Below are 20,968 nucleotides of genomic sequence, written 5' to 3' on the forward strand. Positions count from 1 at the left end.
ATGTGATAATATTCAGTAATAGTGAGAGCGCCACTACACTTTTATGTATCTCTTCCAGCAGATTGACCAGATCCAGCTGAAGTTCTGTCATTTATCATAGAAACATCTGAACTAAACTTCTACTCCTCTCGTCTCTCTAACCCACAATGCATTGCTCACAGAGACAATGAATGTTAATGATCCTGTGGACACGAACCTTCAGACAGGAACCGACTCAGCAGGCGACCAGTCGGTGAGAGAGAGACAGATAATGTAACAATATAACAGAAATATAACAGATAATAACATAATAATATAATATAGTGATAATAATATAAAATAGTGATAATAATATAATAATATGATAATATAATAATGTGATAATAATATAATAATGTGATAATAATATAATAATGTGATAATATAATGTGATAATAATATAATAATATAATTATAATAATGTGATAATAATATAATGTGATAAAAATATAATATAGTGATGATAATATAATAATAATATAATAATGTGATAATATAATAATATGATAATATAATAATGTGATAGTAATATAATAATGTGATAATAATATAATAATGTGATAATAATATAATATAGTGATAATAATATAATAATGTGATAATATAATATAGTGATAATAATATAATATAGTGATAATATAATATAGTGATAATAATATAATATAGTGATAATAATAATATAATATGATAATAAGGACCCCAGCAGACAACAGTGAGTGACAGATTTTTATTTGAATTTCAATGTCAGACGATTTAAACAGAAACATAAAATAACATCTCTTGTTGTTATTGATACACATTGAATATAATATGAAATACAGTCAGTTTACTCACTGACAGAAAGGTTCATTTTGTCGTTTCTATCAGTGACTGAACTGATTATTTTACGGATATTCAGGATTTTAATGAATTCTGAGCAGATTATTTCCTGTGAATATCGAGAGATGAGTTTTCCTGATATTTTAAGGAACTTTTAACTTTTAAGGCGTCACAGCGCAGGCCGAACGCTGATTACTTCCAGGATATTTGCTCATTTTAATCAATTTCCAGGTGTTTCCATGACTAGCCTGTACTATTCCAGGTTTTCCAGGACGTCTCTCCGGTCTGTCGGAGCCCTAAAAGTCACAAAGTCGCAGATTACTGGCTCCTACTGATCAGACCAACGCAAAGAGGAAGAATTCAGAGTGTGAAAGGTCTGTTTGTTTATTCACTAAATGTTAGAGGATGATTTCTCTGTGTGGTTTCATTTCTGTCGTAGTCTTTCTGGATTCACTCTCAGTGTCCTCTGCTGCTGGATCTCAGTCTGACACAGAAAGACCGTGGACCAGAGGGTGGGGGGGGGTCTCTTCACCTCCTGGGTCCAGGTCCCGGCTCAGGACCAGCGGACCAACACCTGGTCTCCGTCCTCTATGGAGTAAAACTGTAGAGTCTTCAGGTCGCTGTCGATCTCAAACTCCGTCCCAACTTTCTGGAGAGAAAAGAGCTCGACTGTGTTAATGTGGAGCTCAGTGCTGGAGCCGGCCTCTAGTGGCCATTAGAGGAACTGCAGTCCGCCTCTAGTGGCCATTAGAGGAACTGCAGTCTGCCTCTAGTGGACTAGAGGAACAGTCCGCCTAGTGGACATTAGAGGAACTGCAGTCCGCCTCTAGTGGACATTAGAGGAACTGCAGTCCGCCTCTAGTGGTCATTAGAGGAACTGCAGTCTGCGTTGTACCTTGAGGCTGGTGTAGGTGAGCTTCAGATCTGCAGCAGGAACCTTCAGCAGTCGGTACAGGAGTCCCTTCACCTTCTGGACCTCCATGGAGGCTGCGGAACAAAACACAGTTACACTCATCCGGATTCTTTTTCAGCCGGAAACAGCAGAGAGAGGAGGAAGTTTACCTGGAAGTTTCTTCTCGATCGGCTTCCGCTCGCCGTCGTCTGGACACACAAACGTGATCTCTGGAGAGGAGAGAAGATCGGATCAGAACCGGCTTACTGCGTCTATTTTAAAGTTTTCTTAAACCTCTAGAAATCAAGAAGACCTCATGACCCCTTGTTAAGCTTTGGCGACCCCTAGTGGGGGACAGGACCCTCAGGTTGGGAACCTGAGTGTTAGCCAATCAGAGGGCTGAGAGCAGAAAGAGGCGGGACTAACTTAACAGCTGGTTTTTCAGGGCAAACGGCTTCGGCTTCCTCAGCTCGCCTTCCTCAGGAGCTCCGTACTCTGTAACACAGAACGAGACCACGTTCACCTTCCACTGTAATCAATAACACACACACACACACACACAGTCACATGGTGGCGTTGTGGGCGGGGCTTACTGTGGATGAGGCTCAGGTAACGTGGGTGCTGACAGGTGAACTCGCTGCCGGGCTGAGCCCCCCCGCCCGCCTTCAGCCACTCCTCTCCAAACATCTTGATGTAGTCGAGCTCCGCCCCCTTCCTGTCCTCGGGATGCACCTGATGGAAACCATGGCAACAATAACTCTAGATTTCTAGACTTTTTGTTGTTGTTGTTGTTGTTGTTGTTTAGCCCCCGTATGTTTACAGCTCACCTTGCTGCCGTTCAGAACCTCCAGTCCACCCAGTTTGGCGATCAGCAGCTGATCAGCTGTTTTAGGCCAACTCGTCCACCACACTCCACTGAGAGAGAGACAGAGAGAGAGAGAGAGAGAGACAGAGAGAGAGAGAGAGAGAGAGAGACAGAGAGAGAGAGAGAGAGAGAGAGAGAGAGAGAGAGAGAGAGAGAGAGAGAGAGACAGAGAGAGAGAGAGAGAGACAGAGAGAGAGAGAGATTATCGGCCGCCGGACAGTCAGACGAGGTCGGTGACTCGAGTTGGTTCGGTGTGTCCCGTGCTGTCGTCAGTCGGCGTCGGCCTCAATGACCAATCTGATTGGTGGAGTGCTGGCCTTTGACTAGTGAATCAGTGAGTGCACGAGAAAACCGGAAGTGACGATGGTAAACATCCGACGCCAACGGCAGTATCTTGTTATTATTAGCCATCGTATTTTCTGTTCAGCGAGTAATGACAATAACGATCCTTCTTGACTACTATCAACACTCTCTGATGAAAACAATGACTGACGACAGCGTGCTCTGTGTTTACTAGGTCTAGAGTGATCCGTCATTTCCAGTTTTAATTTTTTGGGGCGACAACACAGATTAGCGCCACCTGCTGTTATTGGGATGTATTACGCCTCGCGCACGCGCAGAACGTACGCTCCAGTCGGCGTCAGTTTGGTGTGTTCAGAGGCACTTTTTTGACTGACTTGGGGAGACGGGAGCCGACTGATCAGTCCGACTGCTTTTCTGCCGACAGTCGGCAGTCAGGTTGGTGTGTCCTGGCCTTTACAGGTTGAGAGGACCTCAGTATTTGGCAGAAACAGACACTGACCTCTGCTGACTGCTGACTGTTACAGGTTGAGTGGAGCTCAGTATTTGGCAGAAACAGACACTGACCTCTGTGATGTTGTTGTGGTCGAGGTTGAGCTTCCTCAGTGCCGGGAACATGGCTGTGTGAGATCCTACAGAGGGAACGTAAGACCAACTGTAAATATTAAGTGTTAGGGCCAGACTAAGAGAAACAATTCATTTTTTGTGGGGGAATTATGAGAAAAAGTTGTTACATTAGGAGAATAAAGTCGTAATATTACGAGAATAAAGTTGACTGTACGGTACGACTGAGACAAACAGCGGCTGCTGGGCTCAGGCTGAGGCTGCTGTTTGGTTGAGCTGCTCACGTCAGATCAGGAGGATGCTGTCCAGGCTTCAGTCCATCTTGAACAATGTCTCTCACCCTCTCTACGACACACTGGCCCAGCAGAGGAGCACCTTCAGCAGAAGACTCCTCTCACCCAGATGCACCACAGAGCGCCACAGGAAATCATTCCTGCCTGTGGTCATCAATCTCTACAACGCCTCCCTCAGAGAGTCAGACACCCCCCCCCCTCTGTAATTCTGACTCAAAACATAGACAATCATTCACTTTTTTCACATTAATACTGTACATTTGATCTTGTATATATATTTATATATATAACTATATATATGTAGTTATATATATAAATTTATATTTTTTGTGCTGAATGTTGTATATATATATATATATATATATATATATATATATGTTGTTTTTTATAATATGTCGTTTGTATATCTGAATAATTTCCTCCTGGGATTATTAAAGTATTTCTGATTCTGATTCAGATCTTGATAACTATCGAAGCTTTTTTCTCATTAAAACGACTTTTTTTCCCGTATTATTACGACTTTATTCTCGTAACATTGCAACTTTTTTCCCCTAATTTCCCAAATTTTACTTATTTATTTATTTTTCCTTTTAGTATGGCCCTAATACTCCGTAATAAATATTAAAATGTGACTTTAGGTTAGTTTTACCGGGAGCGGCGTCATCGAACCGAAGCTCAGACAGTCCGGTCCTCGACAAGTCCAGATCCTCCAGTCTGCAGTCAGAGAACAGAGTTTATTTCAGGAGCTTCAGACGGTCGACTGAACCAACGAGGAGAGTCTCTACATTATTACAATGTTCAGTCTCTGCGCTGGTTGTTCAGAACCAGAACCAGAACCAGAACCGCTGTTTCTGAATGTAAACTGAGATAAACTGCAGGTTCCATAAGCAGCTGTAGTTCAGGGTCTGTCAGCGAACGGACGACAGCCGAGTTCCTGTTTCTCTTCTGCAGCAACGTCCATTAAAGTCGTTACTTTAAAGTTTGAGCTGAAGATTTCTCTGTAGACGTAAATACAGTTTCTGCTGCTTCAATTTAATTTAGGAACCAACATAAGAACTATTTCACTTAAGAAATGAACTCCTCCACACTGGATCAGAAACAGTTTGAACCTCCAGAAGAAGCTGATGGATGAGTGCTGACTGGCTCCATGTTGGTTCTGTAGTTCTGTTCCAGGTTGACTGAACCGCTTTCATTATATGTGACAATTAAACACATTTAAAAGTGAAAGTTATATAACTGTTAGGCACTAAAACTCGATATAAATGAATACACACCTGGACAGAGCAGCTATACTGAGCACAGTCTCCTGCACTAGAGGATTGGAGGACAGACTGAGACTCTTCAGGGACTGCAGGACTCCGTCGGGCCTTTAAAACATCACGGAAACGCCAGTTAGACAAAGTCTGCGCAGCCTGAACGTCAGCGAGGGGAAACACAACCAACGTTACCTCTGCAGCTCCGTGATGTTGTTCTCCTGCACTGACAGATCCTCCAGCTGAGGCCACATGGGGGCGCACTCCAGGATCTGACCCCAGACCAGCACAGATACAGAAGAGTTCACAGGGAGAGGAAGTCGTTAGTCTGGACTTTTATTGTGAAATGTATCAACACTTAACAAACTGTCAGTGATTTGTTGGTAAGAGGGAGCGTACCTGCGGCCAGGTGAGGTCGCAGCTGTTGAGGACGAGGACTCTGAGGCTGCCGAACGCCTGGAGGTGAGCCGAGGGGTCGGAGGGGAAACGCAGCCTGTTGTTGCTAAAAGATAAAAGAAGAAGAAGTTCAGAGGACACACACACACACACACACACACACACACACACACACACACACACACACACACAGGGTACCTGAGCTGTAGTCCGTTCAGTTGGTCCAGCTGCTGGCTGATGGCGCTGACGTCCTCCCAGCAGGACAGCAGAGTCCCACTGAGGTCCAACCACTGCACGTCTGATCGCTGCTGTTAAAGTGTAACCGCCCCCTTCAACTCCCCCCCACCTCAAATATAACAAATATACAAAATACACCAGAGACCTGCAAAGGACAGTGACTGTGGGGGGGCGTGTCCTCCACGCTGTCAGTGTAAAAAGATACTTGGTGTTGTTTTCCTGATTTCTCCGTCAGCTCCGGGTCCGTTCACATCAGAGCGAGTCAGCAACACCGATGGAAGAGTCTCCAAACTGTCCACACACAGAACACATTATAATAATAATAATAATAATATAATATACAGATTAAAACTCAACTAAACTAATATAATGCTACTGTAATAGCAGAATCTACTGTATTTATTACAATAAAGTTTTTACCATAAGTTGTTATATGAACGCTGTGATGATGGTTTACAGTCTTACAGTAATATATAAAAACTACTTCTTTCTTTTAAATGTTGTGAGATATCAAAGTGTCTTACTGTTAGAGAAACCAGTGCTACATGGAGGAAGTAATAAAGGATTGTTTGAGGATTGTTTGTTACCTGCGCTCCTCCACTGCCAACCATTTGAGCTTCTTAGAGGAGATGGAGATCTCCTCACTCAGCACCTCCTCGGAGTCGATCTGGTACTCCTGCTGCACGGCGGTCAGGTAGTCCACTCCGTAGCTCACCTTCGCCGGCCGCACGAAGGAGCCTCCTTTAGGGTGTCTGAGAGAGCGGGAACCCATCAGCCTCATTTTAAACATCATTCTTTCTCTGTTAAACACTGTAAGAGCTACACTGCCCTCCAGAGGCCAAGCACAGGAACTACACTGCCCTCCAGAGGCCAAGCACAGGAACTACACTGCCCTCCAGAGGCCAAGCACAGGAACTACACTGCCCTCCAGAGGCCAACCACAGGAACTACACTGCCCTCCAGAGGCCAAGCACAGGAACTACACTGTCCTCCAGAGGCCAAGCACAGGAACTACACTGCCCTCCAGAGGCCAGCCACAGGAACTACACTGCCCTTAGACAATGTGCCACAATATAAAACTGACAAACAAACATTTAAACTAAACACTAAACTTGAATGTGTCTTTTAATCCTCTAGAGGATCTTCGTCTCGATGATGAGCGACCTCCGACTGCTGAGAATTACTTGCACGTAAAAATACTGGACTCCGTCGTGGCTGCCGTAGTATTTATTGTGAAGATAACTTGGGTAAATGAAGTTAATTGTACCAATTCCATTAAAACTAGTAAGTATATTACACTCATATGCAGCAACTCTCCAAACAGCTGATGTACAATACAAAATCTACAATGAATTGATTCTCCAAATGGTCAAATCACAAAATGTAAAAATACTAAGCTATACTACATTTTTGTTTTATATAAAGTCAACTTAAAGAAAATGAGTCAGTGGAACAAACAAACAAAATTATGTGACCAATACTTGAAATACTGCACAAAAAGTTCCCTTAAACCAGTTGAGTTATTCAAAATTGAATACTGAGTTGGGTTGAATTCAAGTTATGTTAACGTCCTTCTTTTATTAAGATATGCTGTTAGGTTGCACAGTGCTTGACGCACATGGAACTACTGTTGTTTCCAAGAATGGTAGAAAATGCTGTAGAATAAGCAGAATTTGTCCCGACTAATAATGGCTGTGTGGTAATAACGAGCTAGTGAGTCATAACCGAGGCTTTTAAGTTTTCTTCTCTGGTGAATGCAAAGCGCTCGAATACAAAGAAACCAAACATTTTCCCAACTAACAGAAAAAACACAAGAAATTCTAGTGAAGCACTTAAAATCAGCTCATTCACAGTTTCATACTTTATTAACCTGCTTTTATTTTCTTTATCCAATAAAAATGAGCACAATTCATATGAAATAAGCAAAAGTTTATTAAAATGCTTTCATGTTTTTTAACATAGTAGATGATGGTGATACATTCATTACAGCAGGGGCCTCAAACTGCCGGCCCGGGGCCCATTTCTGGCCCTCCACCCCCTCCCTCTGGCCCCAGACATGATGTCAAACCTTTAATATAATCTGACCGATAAGATAATCAGTTTAAAAAATATATTTTTTCCGGTTATTTCACATCAATTTAAACTACCCCTTCATATACAATTACAATAAAAACAAAATAATGGAAAAGCTCATTTGACTGCAAACAACAAGAATGATATAAAAAACTGTATAGAAACTGCTGTTTGCATTGTTTGTAGTAGTGGAAACAGTTTCAGAATATTACACTTTCTTACTTGAACGATGACTCGGAGATAACAATACCAACAGTGGCCCCAAGACAGTGTGAGTTTGAGACCCCTGCATTACAGTCATCTATGAAATAACCTGAATCTGTAACCAACTAACGACCAGATTGGCTCTGGATCAAAGTACATATTATTGGGGCCCGAGCAGCGACCGCTGAGGGAATTATTATTTGTCTTAACTGAAGTTATGAAATGTGGCACAAAAGTTGGCGTTAGTGAAAATGTACGTGTCATTCCATCTCATATAATGGCTCCACAGCGCCCGTTAAACTGCAGCCCCCCGCGGCACTTCTTACCGGAATGCATGAAAATCTGTACGCACATGTATCACGACCAAACGTACAAAAAAGTCTCTTGTGTTTGATGAGAGTCTTGGCCTGAAAACATTTACTTGCCAATATTCAGTCATAGTCACAGTGCCACCTACTGGAAACAGGAAGTAAGCTTTGTACAGTAATCTTCATCTGATTTACGTGTGATATACTGGCTCATAATGCGGCCGCGGCACTCCCCGACGTACACGGACTGCAGCTTTAACTGAAGTTGAATCCAATGGTACCAAGTATTTGATATAACTCCTTATAGTTTTTGAGATTCAGCCATTTCTGTATTAAGTCGTTAGTCACAAGGGGTTAAGCAAAATCTGCGTGAAATAAGAAAATCCTTAGTTACAAAACTACAGCGGCCCTTAAGGGACATGGGGGAGAAAAAAATACTTTTGCATAGAGAAATATTTGTTAAAAAAATAACTTGTGGAAGCAGCAAACCAAAGCAATGGAGAGGCTCATAGCTGAGACATTACATCAGTGCTTGGTTCTAGTCATGGTTTTCAAATCAGTGAAAGACAGCCGAAGAGGACTGTTGGTGAAAGGGAGATATTCTCGGTGGAAAAAGTACTCGAACTCTGACGTAATGTCTTTATATTTGAGTCCAAGGTCAGAATGAAACTCTCCGTAGCTTTGGTTTGCCATTTCCCAAACAACGATGACCCTTGGGTTTTACTTTAAAGAGCTTTTTTACACTCCAAATATTTATCACAGGGACACAAAACTAAACCCATGTCCCCCTAAGGGCCTCCATACAAAATAGGCAAAAATAAGTAAAATTCTTAATTGTAAAACTAACCAACATCCTTAAAGCTAGGGTAGGTATTTCAGAGGAATCTTTTTGTTGTATTTGTTGAAATTCTTTTTACATCCCGACAATTATTAATCAATAAAATGCTCTGAGAGACAATCTGGTCTCTGTGGCTGCTGTAATGAGCTCAGCCAGTGATTGGATTCAGTCTGAATGAAATGATTGTTAATGATGCAGCAGTCGGCCACTATGTGTTCATGTGTTTTCAGGGAGTGGTTTTGGAGGGAGGCCTGAAGGGAACAGGTGGGATTTATGTTTTCACGTGGATCTTTGTCTAACGTTATCTACCCGAGCTTTAATCACAGTAAAACTCTAATGAAATGAGCAAAATCCTTAAAGGTCCAGTGTGAAGGGATTTAGTGACATCTAATGGTGAAATTGGAGAATGCAACCAACTGAATACAGCTCGCCTTCCAAGTGTGTAGGGGAACCTACGTTGGCTGGGAAAAATGCAAACTCTCTTATCTAGAGTCAGTGTTTGGTTTGTCCGTTCTGGGCTACCGTAGGAACATGGCTGACTCCGCCAGAAGAGGACCCGCTCCCTCTGTAGATAAAAACGTCTCATTCTAAGGTAACAAAAGCACAACGATTCTTATTTTCAGGTGATTAAACACTGATGAAAACATACCGATGAATATTATATTCCATTTGTGACAATAGATCCTCCTCAATGTTTCACTCTGGACCTTTAAACTACATTTGTAACATTTAGTAAAATTCATACAAAATAAACAAAATCTGTAATTACAAAAGTGAGCAAAATCCTTATCTACAAAAGTTGGTTAAATTCATAAAACATAGAATCAAGATGAATTGGTATGAAATAAGCAAAACTGTAACTGTAAAAAATTAGCAAACATCCTTAATTATAAATGTAAGCAAAATTCTTAATCACACAATTAAGTAACACTGGTACAAAATAAGCTAAATCCTGTGGAAAATTACATTTATGAAATATGCAGAAAAATAAGAAAAGAAAAATCCTGAATTACTGAAATAATCAAAATACTGAATAGTTCAAATAAGCAAAATCCATGATTACAAAAATTAGCAAATGTTAACTTAATGTTAAAGAAATAACCAAAATCTTTCTGAAAAAAAGTAAAATCCTGAAACAAAATGAAGTTATAAAGTTGATATCTCATTAACAGGATGAAAGTGGTGTCAAACAGCCTCTGACCTTTAATATTGTTCTCTGTTCTCTAACTACATGACTTTGTTGATTCACTGTAATCTTTTTAAACAGATTCTCCCAATCGCAGCAGATTTGTTCCACCAACCCTGGATGTGGTCCAGATCTACAGATCCAACAGCAGGTGGTCCTGAACAGGTTTCTGCTCTTATCTCAGGATTCAGTTGTTCAAACGTCACCAAATGTGATCGAGTATTGTAACACCAGATTCAGAGGATATATGAAAGTGTTTCACTTTGACTTTAACTGAATTGATAACATCACTGGGCCAACATTGCTCCAAAATGACTCCCAAATCCCCGACCAGCCTGGGTCTTCATAACTTTAGAATCGGACCATCGACCGGTTCATGGTACATTCAGATCGATCCAGGGGTGCGCGTACCGATGTCGTCGAATCTATAACGTTAAAACTGATTTCTGAATGTGTAAATCTTTACAGCCCGAGAGCTCAGTATCTCTGCTTTCAATATTTGGGAGGTGTTTTTAAAGAGTTACGTCTTCAATAGGAACAAACAGGGTTGGTTTTGGTCTTTTCATGCTCAGAGTAATAAAAATATAATGTGATATAATAATTCCAGCCAACATGAGGATAAAAATGTAAAATCCTTGACTGAGCTGCTGGCTGTGTGTCAGCTGTGAAATCCATGTGGATGTGAGAGGAGCTCCTTGGAGGACCTACTCTGCTCCCTGAGCTCCTTCCTCTTCAGTCGGCCCTCCTCCAGCTGCAGGAACACCCAGGTTATAATCATCCAGCTCAATGTTCTCCTGTCTGCCCGGCTTCTGCCCCCTGCAGGCCTGGAGAGACACAACAGCATGAGTCCCCTCTTCAGTTCAATAAACAGACAGAGTGCTTCATTTCAGTCAGTCCTCTAAACAACAGACAGTGTCAGTACCTTACAGCAGCAACAGAGGGCAGTGTTCACCAACAGCAGAGTCAGCAGCAGGAGGACCACTCTGCTGAAGTGATGATGAACTGATGGATCTGATCAAACACATGGACAGTCATCACATCACAAGGTGTTTTCTCCCAGAATCTGTTCAGTGAACTGTTATCTGACCACACATCCTGTCTGCATTGTTCTCCAAACTAAGTTAGCATAGCCCCGATCAACCAAACTCCATTCAGAAAACAAACATTTCAAAAGTTATTTGCTTGTGGTCTTGCAGAGAGACCCGACTAAATAACTTGAGCTTATGTAGTTATTTCAGCATCTTTTTGATCCGTTTATTGCAATTAAATCACAGCAAATTGTGTTTACTCTGTAAATATGGTGAACAGTGAAATACCTCAGTCAGTAACCAAACATGATCTGTCCCACAGTATGTTGTTTGCTGTTGACATTTACACACTTATATAAGTTTGGACACTATATGACATGTGTAACACAATGACAGTAGTCTCTGTTGTCAGCTGATCATCTTTCCAAAGCTGCATGTAAACAGTCAGTGAGACAGTTTCTCTGCTTCAGCTTACCTGAGACAGTGAGAGAGAGCAGACGGCTCTCAGAGGAGAAGTTATGAGAGAAAACATAGACGTGATAAACACAGCTGTAGTTTCCTTGGTGGGCGGGCTCTGCAGCAGGAAACAGGAAGTGGGCAGAGTGATTGACAGCTGGCTGGGTGTAGTTGTGCGTTGTGTTGGAGGAGGTGAAGGTGAGCTGGAAGGAGCCTCCTGGGTACTGTGGCTGGATGGAGCAGCTGATGGTGAAGGTGGAGCCCCTGAGCACCCGAAACTCCTGCTGCTGGGCCTCAGAGACCCCGTACGTGGAGGAGGACACAGAGATGTTGGGCCGAACCAGCAGGTCTGTAAATGAGATGAGATGATGAAAGGTCGCATTGATGATGTGAATGTCACTGGAGACATGGAGCAGACAGACAGACAGACACACAGACAGACAGAAAGAGACAAGCCCACTTCTGACTTCAGGATGTCATGTTCATCTCATATATGATGTTAGATGATGTTACTGATGGGCTTACCTGAACAGGTGAGAGTCAGGATGTAGGAAGAGGGATATGATATAGCACAGTCCCTCAGAGAAGATCCAGACTGAACACAGTCAGAGTCGATCCACCACACAGGTCTGACTGAAGACTCCTCTCTCTCTCCTACAGAAACAGCAGAACCACAGTCCAGATTTCTACAGACAACATTTGCTTCCTTCAGGGTCCAGCCTAAGCCAATCACTGGTGTCCAGTCTCCATCATGTTTCAGCTCCAGTGTTCCTGCACAGCGACTGTCTCCTCGCACCAACCTGACAGACTCTGAACAGAAACAAGAGAGTCATCAGTAAAAGAATAAAGTGAGTTTCATCAGAACAGAAATGAACCAATCAGAGCTGCAGCTCCTCTTCTACCTGAGCAGGTGAGTCCAACAGCTTTTCCAGGTGAGCAGGTGTTTCTAGCTGAGCCTGAGCTTCTACAGTCCAGGAGAGCAGACTCATGGCCTCCACACTGGAACTCTTTTGTCCACATTGGAGCCTCCACTTCTCCATAGAGCGCCCCCTGGAGGACTGAAGGAGCCCCACAGCCGAGCTCCCTACAGACCACCTCTGCATCCTGCTGGTCAAAGTCATCTTCACACACTGAGGACCACCACTGGTTAGACTGGTCAGACTTCACCTCCAGTCTGCCTGAGCACAGACTAGTCCCATCCACCAGCCTGACAGAGTCTGGACGGATAATAGAAGATACAATAGAGAGAGAGAAAAGACACCAGACACAAATAAAAAGATGTCATCAAACAACATAATATAATGTTATTTTAACATTACACACATTGGCCTTAAACACACACACACACACACACACACACACACACACACACACACACACACACACACACACACACATTTACACTAGAGGATGCTGGTCCGTAGAGGCAGGGGAGGTTGTTCCTCCTCTATTGTTGAGAGGAAAGAGGGAAATAAAACTATAAAAAAGTGTAACTGGTTAAAATAAACAATGACCAAATCTCAGTATCATTTATAAAATCATATTTCTCTCTGCTTTGGGAAAAAAAATATTTAAAGTGTGATTAAATTATGAAATTAAAATTAAAAATTAAAAAAAATAAAATAAAATAAGCTACTAGTAAATTTCCATTCAATTATTGGTCTGTGTGGCCTGGGAATAATTTCATGAACCAAAGAACTAGGACAGCACTTCCATTCAACTTTTTTAATTTTGCCACAAGGACGTTTCAGCGTGTATTGGCAAGTTCACAGTGGATCTATTTGAGTGATTTTGTTCATTTAATCCCGTAGCTGATTGTCAGTGTAGCAGAGTGGAATGCTTCCAGTAGCCATTACCATTACTCACAACTGTATTTTATTAAGTATTATCACTGTTTTATTGTCAATGTATTTTCTCATTCTTTGTATTCCACGTTGGGGACTTGTTTTTCTGTATTTATTTAACTTTATTTGATGCTGTAGCCCTCCCTTATGGAGCCCCTGCGGAGTTGTGTAGTGCAACCTGTTTTTCCCCCTGCAGTCTGCTGTGGCATGAAAAGGTACTGAAAGTGTTAAAAGATGTAAACTAATTGTTATTTCTTTAAATACATTTTGGTGAATAATTGTAAAGTGGTGGCCTAAAGGCGGGTGGGGAAAGTGAAGAAGCAGCACTTGCCCCTCCCTCAATACCACCACTGATGTGCCCTTGAGCAAGACCCTTAACCCAAAACACTGCTGTACAGCTGCTCAGTGGCTGTGCTTGTACTGGGCAGCTTCCAAGTATGAATGTGTAACAGTGGCTTCCTCTCAGTGAACCCTCCCTGAATAAATAAAGACTAAAAAACATTGAATTTAAGTGGTTTTGCCACATAAAGGTACAGAATGCCATGTTGCTCCAGCAGTACCTCATTGGACCAGAGAGCTGTTGCAAGGTGACGAAAGGTGATGAGCGCCCTGTGAAGCCCTGCTGAACGCAGAGGCCAGCTGCATGTAGGCTTGGCAGCGACGAGGGACGCTGATTGGAGACATTGAGGAATTTTCTGGGAACTGATCGGTATGTGAGGACAGCTTGTACCTGACTGTGTTGATCTGGTTTTGTAGGCTACTGGTATTGATGCACGGTGAAAATTTCAGAAGTGAAAACATATTGCTGTGATTTGTTTGTTGGTGGTATACTGGCATTGATACACGATGGAAGATTTAAGGCAACAAAACATACCGACACAGGACCATGACTGGGCCCACTGCTAGAATATAGACTTGATGTGGGGCAGTAGTGGTTTGATCAGCCTCTCTCCGTCGTTATCTTAACATTGAATATGAATTGAGCTGAAGAATCAAAATCACATTTGCACAGAAATGACAGCTGAAAGCAGCAGAGGAAAGACCAGATTTAAAGTTTAACAGCAGCAACATGATTGGCTGGAGGAGATTGTGGCTAAATCTGATTGGATTAACTGAAAGAGTAAACGGCCATGGCTGATTAGAAAAGAGAGGGAGAGAATTGTGAATGAATGAGGCATAATGAGAAGGTCTTCCTGATTGAACTTACACTGAGCTTCATTAGGCCTGTAGGGTTCATCTGGAAACAACAGCAGTGAATACAATGATGTTGTTTTTAAGAACTCTTGGAAGCCATTGATTTACTGTTTCATTGTTATTGAACAGAAGAAAGTAGAGATAATCTGCCAACTAGTGTAAAATAACACGATGCTGTGGGTTGGTTTTCCTCCTGTCCTCCACAATGTTTGAGTCAGCAGCCACTGATGCACACACAGGACCTGGACACATGCATTAGTGGACAGATGTCAGAGTGATGAGGCTGCCACACAGTCGCTGCTCCAAGCAGTTAGGGCTTCAGTGCCTTGCTCAAGAGACCTCGGCAGAGCCCAGGAGGTGAACTGGGATCACTACAGGTGTGTGTGTGTGTGTGTGTGTGTGTGTGTGTGTGTGTGTGTGTGTGTGTGTGTGTGTGTGTGTGTGAGTGTGTGTGTGTGTGTGTGTGTCAACATGTTATTGTCATTAATTATGACATTGATGATGTCACTGATGGGCTTACCTGAACAGGTGAGATTCAGGATGGAGGGAGAGGAAACTGATCTTGCACAGTCCCTCAGAGAATATCCAGACTGAACACAGTCAGAGTCGATCCACCACACAGGTCTGCCTGAAGACTCCTTTCTCTTTACTACAGAAACAGCAGAACCACAGTCCAGATTTCTACAGACAACATTTGCTTCCTTCATGTTCCAGTCTCGGCCCCCCACTGGTCTCCAGTCTCCATTATGTTTCAGCTCCAGTGTTCCTGCACAGCGACTGTCTCCTCCCACCAACCTGACCTCCTCAGACTCTGAACAGAAACAAGAGAGTCATCAGTAAAAGAATAAAGTGAGTTTCATCAGAACAGAAATGAACCAATCAGAGCTGCAGCTCCTCTTCTACCTGAGCAGGTGAGTCCAACAGCTCCCAATACACTGACACTGAATACACTGGAACACTTGGTATCCATTTTTAAACACTTTCAAACAATAAAACAACATCATCATCTGCAGATTCATCTATTCTGTTCCTTCTGCTCAGGTACTCCACAATCTTTGCTCTCCACACAAAGACGGTTCTTTACTTCTCTTTTCTTTCTCTATTTACCTGTTGAGTTGGGTGTTCCTTCAGTCTGCAGTGCTGAGGAGAAAATCAGAAAATACTCATCAGTATGAAGCAGCATTTTGAACTTCCCAGTGACAGTACGCACACACAGCTACACACACCTTCTGACACCACTGAATTATTGCAGAGAGATAATTACTAAAAAACAATCATTGACTAAAAAGTTCATTAAAAACTGGGTTTGATTTGATGAAAATCCGAAGGATTAAAACTTTACTGTGTACAATTTTACAGTGTTTTCCTTTTTTTCTTCCTTTCATACATCAATGTGATGTGTGTGTGTGTGTGTGTGTGTGTGTGTGTGTGTGTGTGTGTGAGAGAGAGAGAGAGAGAGAGAGAGACACAAATATTTCACCATCTTTAAAGCAGAGTCCTACCTGAGCTCCACAGCAACAGCAACAGCACCAACAGGTGATCCATGTCCAGGTAGAGTGTCTCTCTGCCCGTCTGTCTGCTGTCTGCTCTGATGTCTCACATGTGCTGTCCTCAGTGTCTGTCTGCGTACAGGAAGAGGTGGAGCTTTACTGGAGTATATCTGACTGACTCTCTGTCTGATAATGGTGCAGTGTCATTATTATTATTATTATTATTATTATTATTATTATTATTGGATGTTGCAGGGAAAAATGACTAAAAATAGAATCAAAAACTGGTTTTGATTTGATGGAAATCTGATGGATTCAAACTTTACTGTGAACAATTTTACAATGTTTTCCTTTTTGTCTAACTTTGATAATGTGTGTGTGGAGGTCATAGACACGTCAGGTCGTATAGAAAATAAAAAGCAATAAATAACAGAAATAAATGAAAACCTTCCTGCAGATGAAATAAAACAGTGGTGGTGGCCTAAAGGTTACAGAAGTGAGTGGAAAGTCATTGGTTCGATCCCCCGGGCAGAGCAGAGCTCTCCTTGCTGCTGCTGTCCACCACGAGCTGGTGACAGCCGCTCCCACAGGAGCTGACAGATGCTTGTCAGGGTGTTGTGTCATTCAGTGCGTCCCATCCTTACAAATGCAAAACTACATGGCAAACTTGGATTGTGACTTTTTGTTTAGTTGAATATAAAAAGTGTGGAAAGTCACTGGGAGAGTTTTGGAAGAACAAAATAATGAACAAAACACAGTGTGTTGTTTTAGGTTCCCTCCGTTCTGCAGCATCCAATCTCTCACTGCTCTGGGATGGAGACTGTTGTATTAAATGCTCTTGTGCTCATGAAGAAGATGTGTATCTATGTGAAGTTGTGAAATCCTAGCAGAGTGTAACTTCCTCATGTTGAGTGCGTCTGTGTAATAATACTGCATGACAACTGTTGCTAAGCCGACGCAGTGAGCGTCAGAGACAAGAAAACACTCAATCTGTCAAAGAAAGAAGCCTATTAAGTCTCTATGATTGGTAAAACATTATTTAAAAATACCATCATGATTATAATTCTATTAATGTTATTTTCTGTATGTAGGCTAATAGTCCCACCCACTGTTTAACTGCGTACAGGAACCGATCGCTCTATCTGGCTGCCAATCAGCAGATCAATATCTATGGTCTTTCTGAGCAGAATGAGCCGTCACTCTTCCTGTGTGTTGCTATGGTGATCCAAACCACATGTGAGCAGTTTGCTTGTCCGTCTGAATATTTGGCTTTTTTTTATTAGTTATGATGATTTAGTGAAGTTGACCTTTGACCCCTGCAGAGTCAGAAAGCTTCGATTAGAGGAAAACCTGAGGAAAAGTGACTCTGAGGAAACATTAAGTTGTTGCACTTTATCAGTTTTCTCCTGTTGAGCAGTGATGGAAGAAGTACTCACATCTTTTACTGCAGTAAAAGTACTAATACCACAGTGTACAAATACTCTGTTACTAGTATTTATGTTGCTGAAGAAAATAATAATAACTGACTAAAAATAGAATTAAAACATTAAAACTTTACTGTGTACGATCTTACAGTGTTTTCCTTTTTGTCTTACTTTGCATTGATACGATGTGTGTGTGTGTGTGTGTGTGTGTGTGTGTGTGTGTGTGTGTGTGTGTGTGTGTGTGTGTGTGTGAAGAGTTCATTTGCAACAACAGATTAAAGCCATTCTTGAAATGAATCAACCAACAGCAGTTTGATTGATAATCCCTGGATTGCACTCACAAGAATCAAAATGGAGATATCTGTTTTTCTAATGAAGCCTTCGTATGTTACTCCAACATCCAACACAAATATTTCACCATCTTTAAAGCAGAGTCCTACCTGAGCTCCACAGCAACAGCACCAACAGGTGATCCACGTCCAGGTAGAGCGTCTCTCTGTCCGTCTGTCTGCTGTCTGCTCTGATGTCTCACATGTGCTGTCCTCAGTGTCTGTCTGCGTACAGGAAGAGGTGGAGCTTTACTGGAGTATATCTGATTGACTCTGTCACAGTAGTTATAAAACAGACACAGTTAGAGTCTTTAACACAAGTGCCTGATAATAATACAGCGTCATTATTATCATTATTATTATTGACTTAAAGCCCATTATGTAACTTTTCCTCCTCACAATCAGCTTCAGAATCATGCTGATGTTACACTGACTGTAACAGGGTGATGCTTCCTCTGTACTCCTGTTCTTGCACTGTGGAACTTTGGTCTCCGGGTCGGGACGAGTGTGTAACGCTTAAACTGAAACTGGCAGGGGTGGAAAGAGTACCAAAAAAATCTACTCAAGTAAAAGTAAAAAGTAGCTCATTTAAAATGTACTCAGAGTAAAAGTTACTTAGTTACTTTGGGGGGGGTGTATAATCTCTCCCCATGCAATAAAAAAGTACAAAAACATACACAAAGCTCAAACTCACTTTTTTATTAAAGAAAACTCATAGAGCACAGATAGATCCAGATTACAGTTCCTCCTTAATTACTCAATGAACTTGCTGTTTAGTTTGAACAGGAGCTGGTTTTCAGGACTCGGCACCATCAGGTGGGTCAGAAATAATAATCAGAAATAGTATCATTGTTTTCAAGTTGCACCGACGCACCTGACTGCACAGATCAATCCAAATATTACAAAATAATCCTGACTTTATTCATGCCTGAGCTTTCATTCACATCTCACTGTATAAGAACAGAAAATCAACAGGAAACTGTCTTTAGCTCATCAAGACATAAAAAGCTGAACAAGATTATCCCACATATGGAAATAAATGTTAACAAAACTCAGTTGAAGTGAAAGTCGTCAGCTCTGTGTCTTTTCACTGATAACCAACAGAAACATCTGGAAAACATCTGGAAAACACTCCAGAAACACTCAGTCGAACCTCAAGTCTAAAGATCACAGATCTCTGGAGGAACCATCTCAAAGTAAAAGTCAATTCTTTCTTCTTCTAGGATTTTTGACGGATTGTTCGAAGCACTTTTTACTCCGTTTCTTTCTCCTCCTGCTCTGCTTCAGTTCCTCATTTTAATTACTCAATGAACTTGCTGTTTAGTTTGAGCAGGAGCTGGTTTTCAAAGTTAGTAGAGTTCATTCTAGCTGGGTTTGCAGTGAACGGCAGTCCAGCACAGCTGAAGAGGCGCTCACAAGCAGCAGAAGCAGGCAGGCCAGTGTTGAGTTTGAGAGAGAGCTTTTTGATGATGAGAAGAAAGTGGCCGACGTGCTCCATCTCATCCTCTGTCATGTGCTCAATGTGATGCTTCACATAGGCCAAACCTGTGTTAGTGACAAGTACACAGAAACACACAGAATATATCAGACTTACAAAACTTCTCTACACTCATGTAGACAGGCTCATTATTTTGTTGCAGGTATGATATTGCACTAAGCCTTCTTAAAGGTGGCAAACATGTTTTGCTGCTGGCCCTGTGCACAGCAGGACACTGCTTTGCTTCTATGCTGAAGAAGTGGAGACTCCTCTTCTCCAAACTGTGTGTGAGGTGAAGAAATGAAGTTAATCAGAACCTTGTCAATTTTCTTGTGGCACACGTTCGGTTCCACTCACTGCCACCAAGTCAGATATTTTTGCTTGCTTGGGGTTTTTTCTGGTGGCAGGGTCCGCCTCCGTGCTGCCACGAGGTCAGTGTAGACTTTCATCTTTGATGGATGTTTCCTCTGTGAACAAAAAAAACATCATCATAAATCATCAATACCATGTTTTCATTAAACATACAGTTCAAATATTCTTCATATTAATACATTCATTCATAGCTTTCAGTGTGTCATAGTAGAAAGAGTAGACTATATCATGGATGGGTCACTGGCAGACTTTAAGTGTGGTCCCAGATCAGCTGCTTTTATCCTGCATATAAGATTACTGAATGAAAAACATTCACCAATATATCAATCAATCAATCAATCTTTATTTATAGAGCGCCAAATCACAACAACAGTCATCTCAAGGCACTTTACACATAGAGCAGGTCTAGACCATACTCTTTCATTTCATTTTAAAGAGACCCAATATTAGAACAACACTAGAAGAGTTTTTATTGGCCAAAACTTAATAACTTTTTCAATGTGTTAATACACTCATAAGCAATTTTCAACACATATCATAGCAATATTAGCATCATTTTGTGTGACATTAAGGAATGAGTCAAATCTGATTGTTTAAAAGGAAGCTTACTACCAAGTTAGCTAACGTTAACTAGCACTATAAAGCTGGCTGCTAACACTGACGTTACCATACCATGATTGAGTAAAGTTATTAATTGCATGAATCCATGATGAATTGCATGTAACGTTATTTAGCTTCACGTGAGGTTATGTTATCTGTACATGCTTGTGCAGGTTGGAAGCAGAGTTTTTGTAGGTGGATAGCTGTTCATCTATTTATTTTTACTTTGTAACGGAAGCTATTTAAAATGTAGTGAAGTAAATTACTTCCAACAATATGTACTTAAGTAAAAGTATAATGACTGATTTTAAAAATTACTCAAAAAACGACTCAATTACAGTAACGAGAGTAAATCCCCGCAGCAAGGCGCGCCACCACGAGGTGCACTGGATGGAGGGACTGAGTTGGAAATCTGCTCCTCACATTGTTGTGGGGGAGTTTATTGTGAAAAGACTTTGGTGCTGATGTACTGTAAAGTTTCTTTTTAACTTCTTGAGTCCTTAAAAAC

At 41.6% G+C, this 20,968-nt stretch overlaps 2 protein-coding genes across 2 annotated transcripts in view; both read right to left on the reverse strand.

Moving 5' to 3' along the window:
* LOC127352727 (scavenger receptor cysteine-rich type 1 protein M160-like) overlaps positions 1 to 20,968 on the reverse strand; it is a 258,877-nt gene that overhangs the window by 185,312 nt on the left and 52,597 nt on the right. The window contains exons 6-8 of the mRNA XM_051381360.1: positions 15,289 to 15,579; positions 12,633 to 12,947; positions 12,256 to 12,540 (exon numbers count right to left, since the gene is read on the reverse strand). Coding sequence (XP_051237320.1) covers positions 12,256 to 12,540; positions 12,633 to 12,947; positions 15,289 to 15,579 — 891 coding nt within the window. The remainder of the gene's footprint in view (positions 1 to 12,255; positions 12,541 to 12,632; positions 12,948 to 15,288; positions 15,580 to 20,968) is intronic.
* On the reverse strand, positions 731 to 6,445 carry LOC127352704 (tubulin-specific chaperone E). The gene is made up of 13 exons (XM_051381317.1): positions 6,225 to 6,445; positions 5,843 to 5,928; positions 5,599 to 5,698; positions 5,404 to 5,506; positions 5,200 to 5,276; positions 5,026 to 5,118; positions 4,401 to 4,465; positions 3,462 to 3,526; positions 2,323 to 2,461; positions 2,156 to 2,224; positions 1,900 to 1,959; positions 1,733 to 1,824; positions 731 to 1,486 (listed from the first exon to the last, which is right to left on the reverse strand). Exons 1-13 carry the CDS (start codon positions 6,428 to 6,430, stop codon positions 1,391 to 1,393), a joined length of 1,251 nt encoding a protein of 416 aa, XP_051237277.1. The 5' UTR covers positions 6,431 to 6,445; the 3' UTR covers positions 731 to 1,390.

Source organism: Dicentrarchus labrax, unplaced genomic scaffold (assembly GCF_905237075.1).
Source record: "Dicentrarchus labrax unplaced genomic scaffold, dlabrax2021, whole genome shotgun sequence".
NCBI classification, from domain to species: Eukaryota; Metazoa; Chordata; class Actinopteri; family Moronidae; genus Dicentrarchus; species Dicentrarchus labrax.